Source organism: Hippoglossus hippoglossus, chromosome 3 (genome assembly GCF_009819705.1).
Source record: "Hippoglossus hippoglossus isolate fHipHip1 chromosome 3, fHipHip1.pri, whole genome shotgun sequence".
Taxonomy (NCBI): Eukaryota; Metazoa; Chordata; class Actinopteri; order Pleuronectiformes; family Pleuronectidae; genus Hippoglossus; species Hippoglossus hippoglossus.
The window spans coordinates 1,251,329-1,269,542 of record NC_047153.1 but is presented as its reverse complement, the minus strand read 5'-3'; the positions used below and the strand labels follow the sequence as shown (position 1 = coordinate 1,269,542).

Here is an 18,214-nt window from a genome sequence, read left to right as displayed (position 1 = left end):
TGTGACTGGGGAAGATAAAACCTAAGAATCTTAATGATTCTGATGGTGACGATGGAAACAACTGACAGTTGATTACAAATGTCCACTGATGCTCGTCTCCAGGGGGTCTGCTGTCGTCCACGTCTGTGTGCAGTGACACTTTCTTCATCCAGTTCTGTATGAATTTCATCTTTGCATATTGATGTTTGTTTTTGTGGCCCCACAGAACGAGTCTGAGAAACTTCAGAGTCAACTCGCCAGCGTCCGAAGTCAACAGAGCAGAGACGCAGAGAAGCATCAGCTGCTGGTCAGCAGTCTCACCGAACAGCTCAAAGGGTAAAAACAAGAGTTCTCTGCAAAGACCTGCATCTGATTACATTGAAACACAGCAGCGTACATCTCACTAATAGACTCTCACTGTCTTTCTTATAATATATACATTCATCAACTGTTAGTTAGTTGGTTACAGTTTCTGGTTTCGAGAAAGTGTCCACTAGGGGGCATCTCTGTAAAAACGATAACGAGCTGAGCTGCCGCTAACGTTTGCTCGGCTCGTTTCTCTGATAACTTAAGATCTCAACGTCAGCGTCCATCTGCTTAGTTAAAAACCACCGAGATCTAAACAGTCACTTTCAGACAGACACTGATGCGACGCCACCAACAGACGTGTTGAACGTTTTAACTGTTTGTGTATTTTTCAGACTGACTAACACGCAGGAGTGTCTGGAAAGTTCACTGATCGAGAAGGAAAACACTTTGGCTAAAACGTCGGAGAAACTTGAGCTGATCAGCAGCCTCCGAGAATCCCTGAGCGAGAAAGAGGTTCAGTACAAAGAAGTGTCCGACAGGCTCCTTCAGACTGAGCACACTGTAGGTTTGAGCTGCATCGTTGAGCATTCTTCTGTTTGTTGTGCATCTGTAGTTCATGACTTTTCCTTTTCCTCCTTTCAGCTCGACAACGTCTCCACGAAATGCAGCAGCTCGGAGAAACACTGTTCGGAGTTGAAGACCGAAGTTTCTGACCTCACGCAGAAGTTCACTGTCCTGAAGGAGAAGGTGTGATGTCTCAAACAGAAACATCAATCTTTAAGATTTCTGTTTCACTTAAATCCATTAAGACCGAAAGCTCCGAACAGAAACAACCTCTAAATCCTGAGGGTTTTCTGAAGAGCTGACAGAACTGCTGTTTACAAAAAAGATCATTTCCAAACTCAAAAAACATTTGATGGCTTAAATATTTTGGTTTTCATGTAAAAAAATGCCTTTTTCCTAAAGTACATAAACATTTTTAATATGATATACTCGCTGAGATCCCCCCCCCCCCTTCTTCTTCCTTCTCAAACATGTCTCTTACTGACTGAGCCTTGGTCAGCAGGTCAGTAGGAACAAATTATTCATCGTCATCGTTGGTTTCATCAATGATCTTTTTGCTGAAAATGAAACAAACTAAATTTCCCATAATGCATTTCCCTCGAGTATTTGAGTAATTCACAATGTAATTCATCAGTCACGTTGAAAACACGACGTGGATGAGCAGCACAGTTTGCATCCAGCTCTAAAGGACGGAGCCCACAGACGTGGCATCAGGTCTTAATGGGTTCATGTCAGCGTCCTTCATTCATTTTGTCCTTCATGCAGTTTTTGCCATTTATCAGATAAATCAACGCTTTCATAATGAAAAGGAGATGTGGAGAATGAGTGTGAAGTTTATTGTTCTTTTTTATCTTGTTCTTTTCAGACACAAAAGCAGGAAGTCACCATAGAAGCTTTACAAACGGAGCTGGATCAGACAAACGAGGAGCTGGACAAACTAAACTCCGCCCACCTGGAGGAACGAGCCCAACTCATTCACGATCTTCAAACCTGTGAGCGGGAAATTGACAGTCTCAAAGAAGTTGTGGCAGAAAAGGACAAGGAGATGTCAAGCCTCTCTGCCAACATGGTGGAGTACGCGGAACAGATCACGGTTCTGAAGCAGGAGATCAAACTCAAAGAAGAGAACCTGGTTCAGGTAGAAACGGCGCTGAGGCGAGCGGAGCAGGAGGCCATGATCATCAGAGACTCACAGGATTCAGACCAGCAATCTCTGAACAGCAAGATCACAGAGGTGGTGGAGAAACTCAAGGACACGGAGACAGAAATAGTCAAGGCCAAAGAGGAAAGAGAGTCCAAAGAGGCGGAGGTGGAACAAATGTTAAAGCAGGTTGAAGACGACAAGAAAACTATTCAGGAGCTTCGAGTGGAGATTCAGAAACAGACTGTGAGCCATCGTCATCATCTCTCTGAATGTGAAACACACATCACCTCGCTGAAGGAGCAGCTGAGTTCATCCACAGAAAAGCTGCAGGAGTCAGAGGGACTCGTTTCACAGCTCGAGGACAAAAACATCAACAATGAGAAATTACAGCAGGAGCTTCATGACAAAGAAGAGACGTATGAAAAAGAGCTGAAATCCTTCAAGGAAGAGCACAACAAACTCCTGGCACAGGTGGAAAAATACAAGAATGAACTACAGACATTGTCCAAACAGTTAGAGGAGCAGGTGCAGAGCGAAGTACAGATCAGAAAAGAGATGCGAGAGAAAGTGGAAACAATAGAAACATTGGAAAAGCAGCTAAAGGCAAACGGTAAACAAACATCAGAAAAACAGAAGTTGAGCAATGAGCTAAAAAACAAAACTGAAAACGTCTCCAAACTCAAGAACCTGTTGAAAAGCACGAAGACGGAAAAACAGCAGCTGACTGAGGAGCTGGCGCTTCAGAGGCAAAGCGTCAAAGAGCTCAATGAAAAGCTGACGTCTGCGCTCGAACTCAACAGCAGCCTGGAGAATCAACTGCGCTGCCTCACACAGGAAAAACACAGACTTGAAGTGGAAGTGAGCGAAGGTGTGAAAAACATTTCAGACGTCACAGCTGAAAAGGATTCTTTACAAGCTCAAATATCCAGTCTGGAGACACAGTGTTCACAGAATGACCGAGTTCTTGAGGGGCTACAAAGAGATAAAGAGGAACTGACTCTTCAAGTTAACGAGTTAAACGGAGTCCTTGAGCAAAGCACAAACTCAAACTCAGAGATGCTGCTGGAGAAAACCAACAAATGCAGTCGCCTCAGCCAGCAACTCAGGGAGCGGGAGGAGAAAGTGACCGAGCTGCAGGAACATGTGCAGAACTTGAGTTCTGAGGTCAAGCAGCTCCGGTGTGACGTGGCAGAAAAGGAGAAAACCTCTGCTGAGCTTCATGCACAGTTAAAGGCCGAAGAAGCCCAGCAAACACAAACTGAGGAAACTCTGGGTCAGCTGCGAGGACGGGAGAGCAGCCTGAGCTCTGAGTTAACGGAGAAGGACGCCGTGTTGAAAGACAAGCAGGACGAGTGTCGAGGTCTGCAGGATGAAATCGCAGCTCAGAAAAACATGGTGTCCAAGCTGCAGGAGGAGCACTCACAACTCAGACTGCAAGCTCAGACGAGAGATGAAATGTTGGACAATACGACACAACAATGTCAGAATCACAAAGACAAACTGAACGCAATGAACGAGACCGTCAAGTCCCAGAGTGATCAAATCCGTGTCATGGAAGAAAATGCCACAAAGCTCCAGAATGAGGCAGAGTTGAAGCAAACGGAGCTGACTCGCTTAGACGACCTCAACCGGGCTCTCACAGAGGAAAACCACCAACTTGGAGCTGCTGCTGAGTCCAGAGAGAAGGAGCTTGCTCTTCAAACATCACAGCTTGACTCACAGCTTCAAACGACCCTCGAACATAACTCCAGTCTGAGCATGAAGATCAGCAAACTAACAGAAGATAATCAGAGGCTACAGGAAGAGTTAGATCAGAACAGCAGATCCGTGTCTGAACTGACCACTGAGATGAGTTTACTTCGAGAAAAAAACGCTGCGCTTGAAATCCATATCTCAGACAACGAGAAAAGAGTCAGCAGCTTGTTGGCGGAGAAGAAGGAGCTGAGCGCCGCCGTGGATGAATTAAAAAATATCCTCAAGGAGAGTGAGCTCTCAAATTCAGCAGGTTTGCTTGAGAAAACAAGTGAATGTGCTAATCTGTCAAAAACCCTGAGAGGGAGAGAAGAACAACTTCAAAGTTTACAGGAGGAAGTTGACAGCTTAAAAATGCAAGAGAGTCAACTCAATATGTCTTTGACTGAGAAAGAACAGACGTTATCAGAACGGAGGGTTCAGTCGGAGGCTCATCAGGATCAACTGCTGCAGCTTCACGACACCATATCTGCGCTTCAGGAACAAGCGTCTGTCTTGAAGTCCGGGTTGATGGAGAAAGACGCATTGATTCAGCAGAAAGCGGAGGAACGTAGCGTTTATCAGAAGGAAGTCGTGCTCCAGAAAGATCTGGTGTCACTGCTGCAGGGTGAGGTCGAATCGACGAAACGGACGATGGAGCAAAAAGAACAGACGTTAAACAAAGTGTCGAAGGAGTTTCAGAACCACAAAGATGAGCTGAACAAGCGAAACGAGTCGGTGATTTCACTCAGCAGTCAGCTCGGTGCCATGAATGAGAACGCCGCAGAGATGGAAGCTGAAATTAACAACCTAAAGGCGGCTGTGCAGAAACTCCATGCAGAAAACGGTCAGCTGACACAAGAGGACGGCCGGAGCAAAGCAGAGATTATTGATTTTAAAGACAGCGTTCAGGCTCTGAATGAGCAGAATACAAGATTAAAATCTGAACTTCTGAACACGGTGACAGTTCTGTCCAAAGCACAAGAAGAAGTCGCAAATCTCAAAAAATCTGTCCACGGTATGGAGAAAGAGCTGAAGACGGCGTTCTCCGAGCAGGAGACTCTTCACTTGAGCATGAAGGGAAAAGACGATCGCCTGAAACACGAGCAGAGTTTGATCCAGCAGCTCAACGGTAGAATCGCTGAGCAGGAGCAGCGGCTAAAGCAAAACGCAGAAGACAATGTAAGTTTATGTGCAAAAGTTTCCGAGCTGGAAGATTCTGCCAGTAAGCTCAGAGGTCACGTTGACAGCCTTACCGCAGAGTCGTCCGTCCTGAAAAACACGCTAGAGAAGAAGGAACAGTCGAGCCTTGAATATCAGAGTCATTCTTCAGCCGCTGTTGAAAATCTTAATTCAAATCTACAAGCCCAAGAGGCAGAAGGTGAGAGGATGAAGGAACAGACTTCACACCTTGAAGAATCCGTCTCAAAGCTCAGCAGCGTCCTCCAAGCACAGTTGGCTGAATCTGAAAACCTGAAAAAGGCCCTGGGGGAAAAAGAAGCCGCTCTTCTGAACCAATCAAAGTCTCTTCAGGATGTCCAGAGACAAGCCGACGAGTCGTTGCTCTTTAAAACACAGTTCATGGAAAGCACTGAGTTGGTGTCGCAGCTACAGAGTCAAATTCAGCTCCTGTCCACAGAGTATGAAAACCTCCGAACGCCTGCAGAGGAAACGCAAAGTGCCTTCAGGAACCTACAGGAGAAATATGCAGCCAACCTGGAGGAACTGCAAGACGTGAGACGGCAACTGTCCCGTCGAGCTGATGAGCTGTCCAACCTTCAGAAGTCACTGGATGATTCCAATAAAGGACATCAGACGGCGAAGATGACCATCGAAACACTGAGAAACGAGTTTTCAGATATCCAACACAAACTCAAGAAAACCAAAGACCTGAACTCGAGTCTCTCAAAGGAAAAGGAAGAAGCCTTTTCTTCTCACCAAGCAAGTGTGTCTCTGCTGACTGTGGAAATAGAAAGGCTCAAGTCACAACACCTTCAGGTCGCTGCACAAATGAATGCGCTGACAGAAAACCTGGAGCAGAGGGAAATGGCTCTGCATGCGATCAACAGCCAGTACACGGCTCAGGCTAAACATGCATCTCAGCTGGTTTCAGAAATACATAAACTAGAGGAGCAGAATAAGAGGCTGAGCGAGGAAATGAGTTTGTCAACGGCAGAGCGTCAGAAGCATCTTGCCACCGTCTGTAATGAGAGTTCACGTTTGCAGGAGGAAGTTAGGAAGCTCCTTGCAGTGAAGGAAGAGCTGGAAACGAGTCACCATCAGATCCGGACATCGCATGAGGAGCTGCAGCTTCACATGGAGCAGCAGTCCAGCAGCATGAAGGAGAACATGGAGCACATGGTGTCGGAGAGGGAGATCCTTCACGCAAAGGTTAGTGCCAAAGACGAAGAACTTTCTCAGTTAACAGAAAACATTCAAAAGATAGAGCAAATTCTGCAGGATTCAGAGAAAGAGTGGCTGTTAGTTCTGGATAAAGAAAAGCAGGATAAGAATCGACTTGCAGAACAATTGAAAAGTGTTGAAAATGAAAAGAAATCTAAAGATGTTAAAGTGAATGCGTTGAAACAAGACTTGGACAGTTTGCAGGAGAAGCTAGCGGAGGCTTCCTCTGCAGTTAGACAAGGGTCTGATCTACTGAGCACCAAAGAGTCAGAGGCCTCAGCCTCCAGGATTCAGCTTGAGAAGGTCTTAGCATCTTTTCAGGAAAAGGATAAAGAGAACCATGATTTGCAACAGGCTCTAAATACTGTGGAATGTGAGTTAGAAAAACTTCTCCCAAGAAAATTACGCTCTGACAAAGATTCAACCTCCTCTGAGAAATCAGCTGCTCTGAATAAAAAACAAGCCTCTTTACAGGACACGATAAAACAGTTAGAGGACAGACATCAGTCCGAGGTCGAGGCTCTAAGGAATGAGTTGGATAAAACGCTTAATGAAGGAGGGAGGAGTGAGGAGGAGAAGGGTCAACAAATTGCTCTTCTACGAGACGACGTAGAGCGTTTACGGACGCAGCTCAGCGCTGAGGCAGAGAACCTGAAAGAAGCTGCTGTCAAACACTCGTCTTTACACAGTGAGTTACAAGCAAAAGATGAGCAGATTAACAGTCTGGGCATTCAGATAAATCAGCAGAAGGAATTACTCGCTGGACTAAGTCAGCAGATGAGAGATAAAGATGCATCCGTCGCCCAAGTCATGGAATCTGCCTCCAACGAAAGAGTGAAACTGTGTGAGGAAAAAACCTCCCTAATGGCACAAGTGGAAAACATGCAGCGAGCACAGGAAACCTCCTTGAGAAGGTGTGAAGAGTTAGAAGTTAATCTTCAGCAGTTAGAAGATACAATCTCTCGCTCTCAATGTGAAATCAACTCCAAGAATTCAGAGAAGCTCGAGCTGCTTCGGGGAAACGACGATCTGAAAGGGGAACTCGCCAAGTTGTCTAAAGAAAAAGACGGCATGAAGAAGAAGCTTCAAGCTGCTCTCGTCGTGAGAAAGGATCTGATGAGAAAACTTCAGGAGTATGAAAACCAGAAAGAAGAGAGCGTGAACTCTGAGAAACAGGAGGTTTCGCTTTTACGGGATAAACTACAGGAAACAACACATCAAGCTCAGGCAACAGCAAACATGTATCAGGAACAAGTTTCCCTTCTTGAACACACAATTCTAGAGAGAGAGGGAGAGATTGTTGAACACAAAGCACAGAGCGAGAGACTTCTCGAACAGTTGCAGTCAGAAAAACTAATTCTGCAGAGCACGTTGAATCAGAAAGAAATGTGTTTGTTAGAAAACCTGCAAACACTTAGTGACCAAACCTCCGTCATCGAGCAGCTGCAGTCCAACGCTGCAGAGGCTGAAAAAGCTTTTGAGCGAGACAGAAACGTTTCGATCCAGAAAGTAGAGCAGCTTCAAGATGAAATCAGGACATGCAAGAATGAGTTAAAGGAGAAATCCTCCGCTGCTGCTGCGGAGTTAGAAAATGAGCTCGCACAGGTGAAGTCAGAAAAGGCCATTCTACAGAAAAAAGCCCAGGCTGCTTTGCTGGCACGCAAAGAGACGATGAAGAAAGCTCAAGAGAATGAAAAGAAATTAACTCAAGAACTGGCTGAGCTGAAAGACGACTACAAGGCTCTGCTGGAGCAACGCTGTCAGCAGACAAACGAGCTGAACGCCATCCAGTTAAACTTTGACGAGAAGGTCAGGGAGCTGGAGAACCTCCATAAAACCTCTTTGTCATATCTGGATGAACTGGGCACTTTGAGGCAGCTGGTCGAGGAGCGGGACAAAACTCTTCAAGATCTGAAGATGTCTCTGGCTGAGAAAGAGAGCCAGTGTCATTCTCTGTCACACGTTCAGTCAGAGCTGGAAACCGTTAAATCCCAAGCTGAGAAGATGTCTCTGGAGATGGCAACTAAAGAGGATGTTCTCGTAGTCATGGAGCAAAGATCCGAAGCTTTGAAGTCACAACTTCATCTTGCCGAGAACGATTTGGAGAGAGTACGAGAAGAAGTACGAGAGAAAACGGAAGAAATTGAGAAATATAAGCAAACAATCAGGGTCGTTGAGGAAGTGGCCCAACAGGAGAAGCTGGTGAACATCTCTTACGAACACACACGCACAAATGAAGAGAAGTTTAAAATCTTAGAGGAAGAAAGGGAGGCTGCTTTAGAGCTGATGAAAGTGGAACTTGAGACAGCTCTTGCTTTAGTTTCACAGAAATCCCTGGAAGTTTTAACCATCCAAAAGACACTAACTGAAACTCAGCAGCAGCTCAGTGAGGACAGACTTGTTTTGACTGAGGAGCTTGAAAAAGCACATCTGCATTGTACCGAGACAGACAGGGTTTTGGATTTGTTCAAGCAAGACAAAGAAAATGCTTTTCAATCAGTCCGTGATCTCCGAGGTGAGGTGACCGCGCTTACCGAGCAACTGAGGGAGGCGGAGACGCTAAACGAGCAGCTCCATCAAAAGACGCCTGAGAACTTTGCAGTGAAACTGAAGGAGAGAGACGAAGCTTTATTGGTCTCTCAGGCTCGAGTAGCAGAAAAGGACGAGCTAATTGCTGCACTCGAACAGCAGTTACAGCAGCAATCAAACATGCACGAAACTGCCATTGAAAGAATGAGAGTCGAGGCTGATGAGCTTCAGAAATCTCAAGAAGACGGCAACAAAGCAAACAGTCGAGACAACCAAAGCAAAGTTACTCTCCTAACCAGGAAACTACAAGCTGCTTTACTTTCCAGAAAAGAACTCTTGAAGGAAACCACAACACTCAAGGAAGAAGCAGAAAAGCTTTCAGCCGGACATGAAGCCAAATCAGCTGAATGTTCAGTCCTGGAATCATCGCTTTTCAAGTTGAAACAACAGAATACAGATCTGGAAACCTCGGTGTCGTCACTGAACAAGGACAAAGACGAGCTCAACTCCCAAATCGATAGAATCCGTGATGATAATCGGAGTCTGTCAGCGGCTTGTGACAGCTTGAAACTAACCATAGAAAACATCACTCAGCAGAAACAAGCCTTCTCGTGTCAGCTGGAATCTCTGAAGGACTCTCAAACCGACGAGCTGTCCAAGTGGAAGTCCAGGCACGCTGAGCTGAAGCAGGAGTACGAATCTCTTTTGGAGGCTTATGAAAACGTGAGCAGTGAAATGGACAAAATGAGACAGCTTTTGGAAGGGGCCAAACGAGACAGACAGGAAGCCCTCCGCAAAGCACACAGCCAGCAGACGGAGACGGAGACGATGGAGAAGCAAGCCCGAGACATGGAGGAGGAAAATGAAAGAATTAAAGAGAGGATGAGAAAATCTTCCAAAGAGAAACTGCAGAGGATTGAGGACCTGGAGGAAGAGAATCAGAAAATCAAACTAGAGTTGACTGAGCATGAAGGAAAGCAGAAAACATTGATGTGCGAGCTGACTGACAAAAATACAGAGCTGGAGGCTGAGATGCGTCGACTTAAAGAGTCTTCAGAGGATCTCGGAGAGAAACTTACAGAGATACAGGCTGAGAAAAGCCAACTGGAAGAGAAGCTGGAGGAGGCGAGCAGCTCCTTGGAAAATAGGCACATGGAATCCAACACCTACACAAACAACATGCAGCTGAAACTTGACGAAGCACTCGGACTGAATAATTCTCTGACTGCTCAGATCGAGGCCCAGAAAACGGAGCTCGGCGCTCAGTTGGAAATCAACAAGTTGTTACAAAAGGAGAAGAAAAGTCTGTCTCAAAGAACTGAGGAGGTTCAGAATGATCACGAGCTGCAGTTGGGAAAGAAAGACGACGTCATCAAAGAGCTGAAGGACGATATCTACCGTCACAGCCAAGAGACGATAAGTCTGAACGAGAAGGTGAGAATCCTGGAGGATGACAAGTCTCTTCTGCAGGAGGAGCTCGAAAATGTTCAAGAGGTTTCAGACAAAGTGAAAAATGAAAATGAGTATTTGGAGACTGTGATCCTCAAGAACTCTGAAAGGAATGACGAACTGACCGAGTCCGTCGGCGTTTTGCAAACCCAGAACACACAGCTGTCGTCTCAGCTGGCGGCCATTAAGGAGAGGAGCGATCAGGTTCGACAAGAAAAAGAAGAGGAGCAACTCAAATTGGTCCGAGGGTTTGAGGAGAAACTCAAGACGGTGCAGAGAGGCAACCAGGGCTCCAAGAACGTGAGGAACGAATTACGAGAGCTGCTCAAAGAAAAGCACCAGGAGATAAATCAACTGCAGCAAAACTGTATCCGATACCAAGAACTGATTTTAGATTTAGAGAGCTCTTTGAAGAGCTCGCAGTCGGCCTGTGAACTCTTGGAGAAAGAAGTGAAGAAAGGCTCAGAGAAAGTATCGGCTCTGGAGGAGAGAAGTAAAGAAGTCGACGCTGCGCTGATAACAAACAGAAATCTTCTCCAGGAGGCAACAGAAAAGACTCAGAGTGTCCAGTCTGAGAAAGAACAGCTGCTTCTGGAAATGTCCCAGCAAAGTAAAAAGTCTGAAGAGAAAAGAAATTTGCCACAAATTATGGACGAGAGGCAAATAAATGCATATATGCAGAATCAGTTTGTGTTGCAGCAGCAGATAGATGAACTCAAAGAGTTGAAAGATAAAGAAAGTGTAAAAGTGAATGAACTGAGACAACATGTCGACGCTCAGAACCTTCAGTTTCACACTCTGAAGAGAGCAGCTGAGACGAATGAAGCCAAACTCTCAGCTTTATCTTCCACTGCTCAAGGGGCATATGCCACAAAGCGCTGGAGCGATATGTACCAGAAGACGTTGAATGAGAAGGACAACCAGCTGCTGGAACAGGGCTTTGTGATCAAACGATTCCTGGAAGACATGAGAGTGAAAGACAAAGAGGTGAATGAGCTACGAGTTACCAAGTCGAGACTGGAGAGGACGCTGAACGAGTACTCCGTCGCTGCCGCTGCACAACAAAGGCAGCTGTTTGTAATGAGCGCAAGCAACGCTGAACTGAGCGAGTCCGAGGAGCTCCTGACTGTGCAGGTGAAGGAACTCGGCGCTCAAGTGGAAAGAACAGAACGCGATAAAAACGGACTGAACCGGCGGCTCGTGGACAAAGAGGACGTGATTTCCCGAATGCAGCTAAATCTCCAGCAGGTGGAGAAGATAAACGCCGACATGGACGCTCAGCTGCTCCTCCTACAAACGCAAAATGACAAACTTCGCGCTAACTTTGAGAAACAGGAGGGAATTTCTCTGCAACTGAAAACGCTGCTTCAGGGCAAAGATGCCGAGATCTCGTCTTTGTTGTCCTGTCGAGACGGACAGATGTCAGGGTATCTGGAGCAGCTCCAGGCTAACTACCGCTCGCAGGTTGCAGTTTACGAGGACAGGTTGACGTCTTCACGCTACCAAAGGGAAACGGCTGATAAAGGGTTAAGAGGACTTGAAGCTAAAGTCAAAAGTCTGCAGATTAAAGTTAACAAGTCTGTCCAGGAAAAGGAGCAGATGGCAGCAAAGATGGAATCATTCAAGAACTCGATGGTGTCTTTACAAAGCGAGCGGGAGCGACTCATGTCAGAATACAGAATATTGGAGGCTAAGAGTGAGTTGGGGTTAAAGGGCAAAGACGGCTCTGCTGACGGAGAAGGTGGTGCAGCCAAAGGCCTTAAACATGAAATCAGGAAGTTGTTGCATCAGATGGATGATCTCAACTCTGAGAATGCGATGCTCCGGGCTCAGCTGGTTCGGTACAGGGAGGATTTGAATCAAGTGTTATCTCTGAAGGACAACCAGTTGAAGGTGCTGCTGAAGAAGCAGCAGGACATGATTAAAAACCTCGAGAACCAAAAGGCTGCAGTAGACAAGCAGCACAGAAAGTCTCGGTTGGAGCTGCAGAAGGAGGAAGAGGTGAGCGATTCGTTGAAAGAGGAGATTTCTAAACTTACAGCTCAGGTTTCGAGACTGGAGATGGAAATATCGACTCAGAAAATCGACAGAGCGACGACAGATGTGGGCAAAGTGATTTCTGATTTGCAGGAGGCTGTGGCAGCCAAAGCAGCTGAGTGTAATGACCTCCAGCAAAAACTCTCCTCTCAGAAAACCTTAAATGATGAAGTCAATGCAAACATGCAGCTGGTCGAAAATGAGACGGACAAGAAACTCGCTGAAGCTGAAGATAAATACAACTCAGAGCTGGACACCTTCGAGCGGGAGGTGGAGCTGATGAGGAATGAGCACGAGACCGCTGAGCAACGGGTGGCAGAACTCGCCAAAGACCTTCTCCAAGTGGAGCAGCAGTTATCAGAGGCCAGAACTCAAAGTAAAGATCTGACGGCTCAGAATGAGTCTCTGTGCAAAGCCATGGCGGCTCTACAGAACGACCGAGATCAGCTCATCGAAGACTTCAAGATCCTGAGAAACAGATATGACGAAGAACTCCGAGAGACTCAGGCAGCGTTGACCAAGGTGGAGCGCAGCCTGCAGGACGCCACCGCGGACCTGGCCATGTTTGCCAAAGAGCGGGACATCCTTGTTCATAAAGTCAACGCTTTGGACAGCAAAGACACAGACGCTGAGCTGAACAAGTTGTTGGACCAGATGACGAAGGCCTTGTCGGAGAAGGAGAGGGAACTGAAGCAGGTCTCCATGGAAAATAACACCTACAGCAGGCAGCTGTCGGCGTTCTCCAGATCAATGGCCAGCCTCCAAAACGACCGCGACCGGTTGATGGATGAGTTGGCCGGGACCAAACGAGTGGTTGAGTCCCGACAGGGTTCGAGCCCAGAGACAACCTCTGCCACCGCGAGTGTGGAAAAGTCCGAAGGAAGTGGCGTCAGTTTCCTCCAGAGGGAGAGAGACGGGCGGGTGAGTCAAGTCGTCAGCTGTGATGTGTGTTTGGCTGTTGCTTGCACTTTTCTGTCTCTGCTGTGGTTTCATCTCAAAGACGTGAAGCATGAAGAGTCCGATTGTTTTCTTCATACCATCGCTTTGACCTGCATGGTATTTTTCTGTTGGGATGCACATGTTCTGGAGTCTGTGAAACTCGGTGTTTAATTGAACTTTTTATTTATGTTTTAACTTTCTGACTGATTTTGGTTTCTCTCATCGTTTGTTTTTGCAGGAGACGGTCGAGCTTCAACAAACTCACAGGACGCCAGAGGAAGAAATCAGCAGCTCTCAGGAGGAAGCAGCTAATCTGAGGTAAAAGTAGACGCAGGATTCAGATAAACTTTTATTCTTTATATTCAAATTGTGGCTCAGGTCGATTGTGTTGGATTCAAGGCAGATTGTCTGAAGGAATGGAATATGATTCATAATTACGTTTTAATGATACACTAAGGTGCCAAGGTGTCTTTTAAAGGGAATTGGAGATACACACATTGGTTTATTACATGTTAAACATGTTACACCCTAAACACACACATAATTAATTAAGAGACTTAAGTACAACCCATTAAAACACATTTCCATGGTGCAGTGACCTTTTGTTTTTCAGCTCTTAATCTTAATAACCTGAGTTTTGACTCGTCTCTAAATGTACCAGACGACGAGCTTAGATAATTAAAAAAGAGCCACATGTGATGTGTGAGCCTACAGAAAAAAGAAAATGTGTCACATGCTCAAGCAACAAGTTACAGGTTCCATTTTTAGCCAAACTGCAGTAAACCCCCTGATTCCAACAGCAAAGAGCAAACTGCTGCTCAATGAGTCGTGTGTTTATTTGTGTTTATGACACTAATGGAGTTTTGTTGTGTACAATAGGACTGAGAGACAGAGGAAGGACTCACCTCCAGTCAAAGTGAGTTCACACCAACATTAGGATTTAGACTTGGGCATAGTTGTTCACATACTTGCTATGCATGTTACTGGAGTGTTCCACTAGGGGGCACACCACAGAGATGCAAAGGAAAGTATTTGTTTCATTAACCCAGATGTTGACACGTTGCAGCAGGAAGCGGTTGCTCTGTCCGGTGGCGGTGTGACGGAGGACGTGGTGAGTCGGTTGGAGGCGGAGAGGCTTCAGCTTCACAGAAACCTGCAGCGCTGCGTGTACGAGATCCAACAGCGAGACCAGTACTTCCAGCAGCTCAACACCAAGGTACGAGACACCTGAGCTGCACACGAGCCAACACAGCCGCAGACGATAAGAAGAAAGATAAAGTTAATTCTAAAAGACAAAGACGTGAACCTTAGTCCCGACTTTCAGGTGTGAAAACCCTAAATCTCCCCTCACTCCCCCCCCCCCCAGCTGCAGCAGGCCGTCGAGGAGAAAGGTGCAGTCGCAGCTCAGCTGAGGTCCGTGTCCCAAACGCTGAGGGACACACAGAACCGCTGCCACTGGCTGGAAAGACCAGGACAAGCTCAGGTGGACGATCCGACACATGTTCATCTCTTATACGCGTTTCTGTCGCGGTTTATATCTACGTTGTTTTTAGATTTTCCTTTTGATGCAGATTTTTATGATAATTCCGCCTGAACCTTTTCCAACTCAACATGGACTCTGATAAAAATTAAAGAAAGTCTATTTAAAAAAACATTCTTTCAACAAAAGGCTGCAACTGTACATTCCTGTAATGCTGTGTCCTCACCACCAGGGGTCAGTGTATGCTGAGGTTGCACCAGGAGCTCCACAGGAGAGAAGTAACGACTCCATGATTCTTGAACCTGAAGAAGCCAATCAGCTCCGAGAGAGGTGAGGAGATCTCTGCCTGTGATTCTGTGTGACGGTTAACGTGTTGTTAACGTGTTGTGTGTGTGTGTGTGTGTGTGTGTGTGTGTGTGTGTGTGTGTGTGTGTGTGTGTGTGTGTGTGTAGGCTGCTCGAGCTGGAGCAGATTCTGGCAGATGAAAGAAGCAGGAGAGAAACAGCTGAGGAGTCTCTGCGTCTCGCTGATGACCGAGCAAAGAGGTGAGACTCAGGCTCATGGTGCTTCGTATCCCTTCGACTCTTCTGCTTCCACCCGTTTGTCGCGCTGCAGACGAGAATGACACCTTGTGTTTGTGTTGCAGTTTGGACACTCAGAGAGATTTCAGTATAGAGATGGAGCCGGAGGACGAGTGGGAGGCTCTGAGCCTCGACCCCACCCAACCTCTAATAACACGACAGGTGAGTTGTGTATCTGTTGTTCATGTTCCTCTCACGTGAAGGACGGTGACTCCTCTGTTTCTCTGACTGTGTGGTGTCTGCCCCCTGCAGGTGAAAGGCGGCGTGGCGGCGTGTCGACGATGGCTCAGGGGGCGGAGCCTCTACTTCTCCAAGCTGCTGACGAGCCGCGCCCGCTCTCGACACCTCTTCCTCTTCTACCTTCTCACGATACACGTGCTGGTCCTCATGTGCCTCACTGGAGCCCTCTAGTGACGCGATGCTGGAACCAACAAGCTCCAAGTTTAAAAGCTGAAGTCTGTATTTATTTTCCGAAAAGCTGCAGTTGGAGATTTTCTCCACGTTCTCGTTCAGTCGCATCTTTTCCTGGTTCACGTTCAGGAGCGTTTCTTTGACTTTAATGTCGACTCAGATGCTTCGTCATCGTCGTGCGACAGTTCTGGATTCAGTTCTTACTTTTCACCGATTATTTTAGTTGCTTTTTTATCGAAGGCTGGAAATGTAAGTTATTGATGAGAATCAACAACAAGGTCAGAACTGGTTTGATTTGTTTAGATTCATTTAAATTGATTTTCTAGATATTTTCTATTGGGAACTGAAGCCTTAAGACACCACACGCCTCTTCTTTCTTCATCATGGTATTCTCCTCCTTCTTCTTCTCCTTCTCCATCCCCTCCTTTCGTTTCTCCTCCTCCTTCTCTATTATCTCCTTCTTCCTCTTCTCCTTCTTCTTCTGCTTCTCATCCCCCCCTTTCTCTTCTCCTCCTCCTACTCCATCATCTCCTCCTCCTTCTTCTTCTCCTTCTCCATCCCCTCCTTTCTCTTCTCCTCCTCCTACTCTATCTCCTCCTTCTTCTTCTTCTCCATCCTCTCCTTCTTCTCCTCCTCCTACTCCATCATCTCCTCCTCCTTCTTCTTCTCCTTCTCCATCCCCTCCTTTCTCTTCTCTTCCCTCTTCTCCTCCTCCTACGCCATCCCCTCCTTCTCTTTCTTCAAACACACAGGTGGATTCCTTCATTATTAATCTTATTGTTGTTATTGTTTTTGTGGCCTGTTGCCTGGGACGTGGTCGGAGATCTATCTTCTGTGGATGATGCAGCTTGAGGGCGATGATGTAACTTTATGAGAAGACGAAGGTGCAGGAAGCTGTAAACACTTCCTGTTCAAACACGACGTCTTGAAATCCATTTCCTGTCCAGCTCCATGTTCTTCACCTGAGAACAAACATCACATCCTGCTTCTCAGACGCGATGCTGAGTTTAAACTATGCACTGAAAACACTCATGTAATTATCTCATACAAGCTCAGCAGCGCCACCCCTCTGTCACCCTGATACCTTTAAACTGTTGTGTGCGTGTGCGTGTGTGTGTGTGTGTCCTCACACTTGTTAAAGTTATTGAGCGAAAGATAAAATCTTAAATTCTCCTCCAGTGTCACATTATGCTGATGAAAGTTCACTGTAAAAAAACTAGACATGAGGTTTGTATTTAATTGAGTCTCCTGTATTTATGTTGACGCTGTACAGTCTCTGTATGTATGTACAGTATATAAATGCATTTCTATCCATGATGTACATTTGTTATTGAGCGTTTTCAACTAACGAGCCAGAAAAAGATTTAAAAGAATGTCTGTGTTGTTTTAAAGACGAGTGAAACAGAATGAGACGTGTGACAGGTTTTTTTCTGGCTGGTTAATTGACGGGTTGATTGGTTTATAGTTTGCGTCTCTGTTGTAATGATCTGTACATAAAGATGATTGATGGACGATACATGAACTGAATCTATTTATGAAAAAGGTTAACTACTGAAAAAGGCTTATTTTCTCTATTGCCTGTATTTTTCGGAGCATCTGATGACATGAGGCTTCACTCGGTGCAATACTGTGTCACACTTTACCATCGCAAAGAACTTTAATAAAGCTTGTTCCACTTTTCCCCAGTTTGTCCACATGATGTGTTTTACTGTGGTGAACCACACGGTGGCGCCGCAACTTATTCAACCTTCACAGTTTGGATTTACAATGTGACTCAACCTTACACCCTCATGAAATTATGACATGAAATTATGTGAAAATACGGGACTATCATTAAAAGAAAAGATTGCTAGCATTGCTAACGCTAGCGTGCTCGCAACCTTTTTTCTTTTTAAAGGTTGCTGTGAAACAAACGACCATAATACATTGAAATTATATTAAACTAAGATATTAGAATTACTATCATAATTTTAAAATCCTTATTAGGAAATACATTTGTTCTCTCTCCCAGCTTGCCGGTGATTTGCAAGGCATTCTGGGTACCCCTAGGTTTGAACTGGGGTCTGAAGGGGAATGAAGCCCCGCCCCTCGGCCCTACCCCTCCGTCCCATCAGGTAATGTTTTTAATAATGGTAATATAAAATAATGTTATTTTATATTTTAATTATTTTGCTGTTGAAGTTGAGTTCCTGTGTGTTGGATGTAATGTGCACGTGGAGCCACTAGATGGCAACGTCTTCTCATTTAATACAGGAGCCACAAGCAGATGAAAATCAAACACGTTTCTCTCGGAGAAGTTTGAATCGTGATCGCGGTGGATTTGTGTCGTTCACTGGTTTGTTCCATTTCTAATTTCAGCTGATTTCCTGCCAGTTTCCCACCTCATGGATATGAATGAAGACATCCCCTCTTCCTCTTCTCCTCTTCTCTTTCACTCATCTCTTCTCGTCAGTCCTGACGTGTCTGGACAGGACAGGCCGAGGTTTCCTCAGTTGCTCTTTCGTTCTTCTTTGTCCCAGAGGAACCGTTTGTTGTTCAGTAAAAGAAAACACAACAATCTACAACCAGTGGAAAATAAATCAATCCCATCGTGAACCAATGGAAATAATTTAAATCACAGAAAATCATTGAAAATGCCAATAGGGACCGAGGAGTTTG

At 45.8% G+C, this 18,214-nt stretch overlaps 1 protein-coding gene across 6 annotated transcripts in view; it reads left to right on the top strand.

Moving 5' to 3' along the window:
• LOC117778995 (golgin subfamily B member 1-like) overlaps positions 1-16,040 on the top strand; it is a 31,095-nt gene extending 15,055 nt beyond the window's left edge. For 4 of the 6 annotated variants that reach the window (XM_034614898.1, XM_034614901.1, XM_034614900.1 and 1 more), the window contains exons 18-31: positions 206-315; positions 681-849; positions 931-1,035; positions 1,718-13,066; positions 13,323-13,402; positions 13,964-14,000; positions 14,151-14,300; positions 14,451-14,567; positions 14,797-14,894; positions 15,017-15,109; positions 15,211-15,307; positions 15,398-15,613; positions 15,672-15,706; positions 15,748-16,040. In XM_034614898.1, coding sequence (XP_034470789.1) covers positions 206-315; positions 681-849; positions 931-1,035; positions 1,718-13,066; positions 13,323-13,402; positions 13,964-14,000; positions 14,151-14,300; positions 14,451-14,567; positions 14,797-14,894; positions 15,017-15,109; positions 15,211-15,307; positions 15,398-15,556 — 12,564 coding nt within the window. In that variant the 3' untranslated portion in view covers positions 15,557-15,613; positions 15,672-15,706; positions 15,748-16,040. Of the gene's footprint in view, positions 1-205; positions 316-680; positions 850-930; positions 1,036-1,717; positions 13,067-13,322; positions 13,403-13,963; positions 14,001-14,150; positions 14,301-14,450; positions 14,568-14,796; positions 14,895-15,016; positions 15,110-15,210; positions 15,308-15,397; positions 15,707-15,747 lie in introns of those variants that run through there. The other 2 variants (XM_034614903.1, XM_034614899.1) reach the window with 2 other exon arrangements.
• The last annotated feature ends 2,174 nt before the right edge of the window (positions 16,041-18,214 follow it).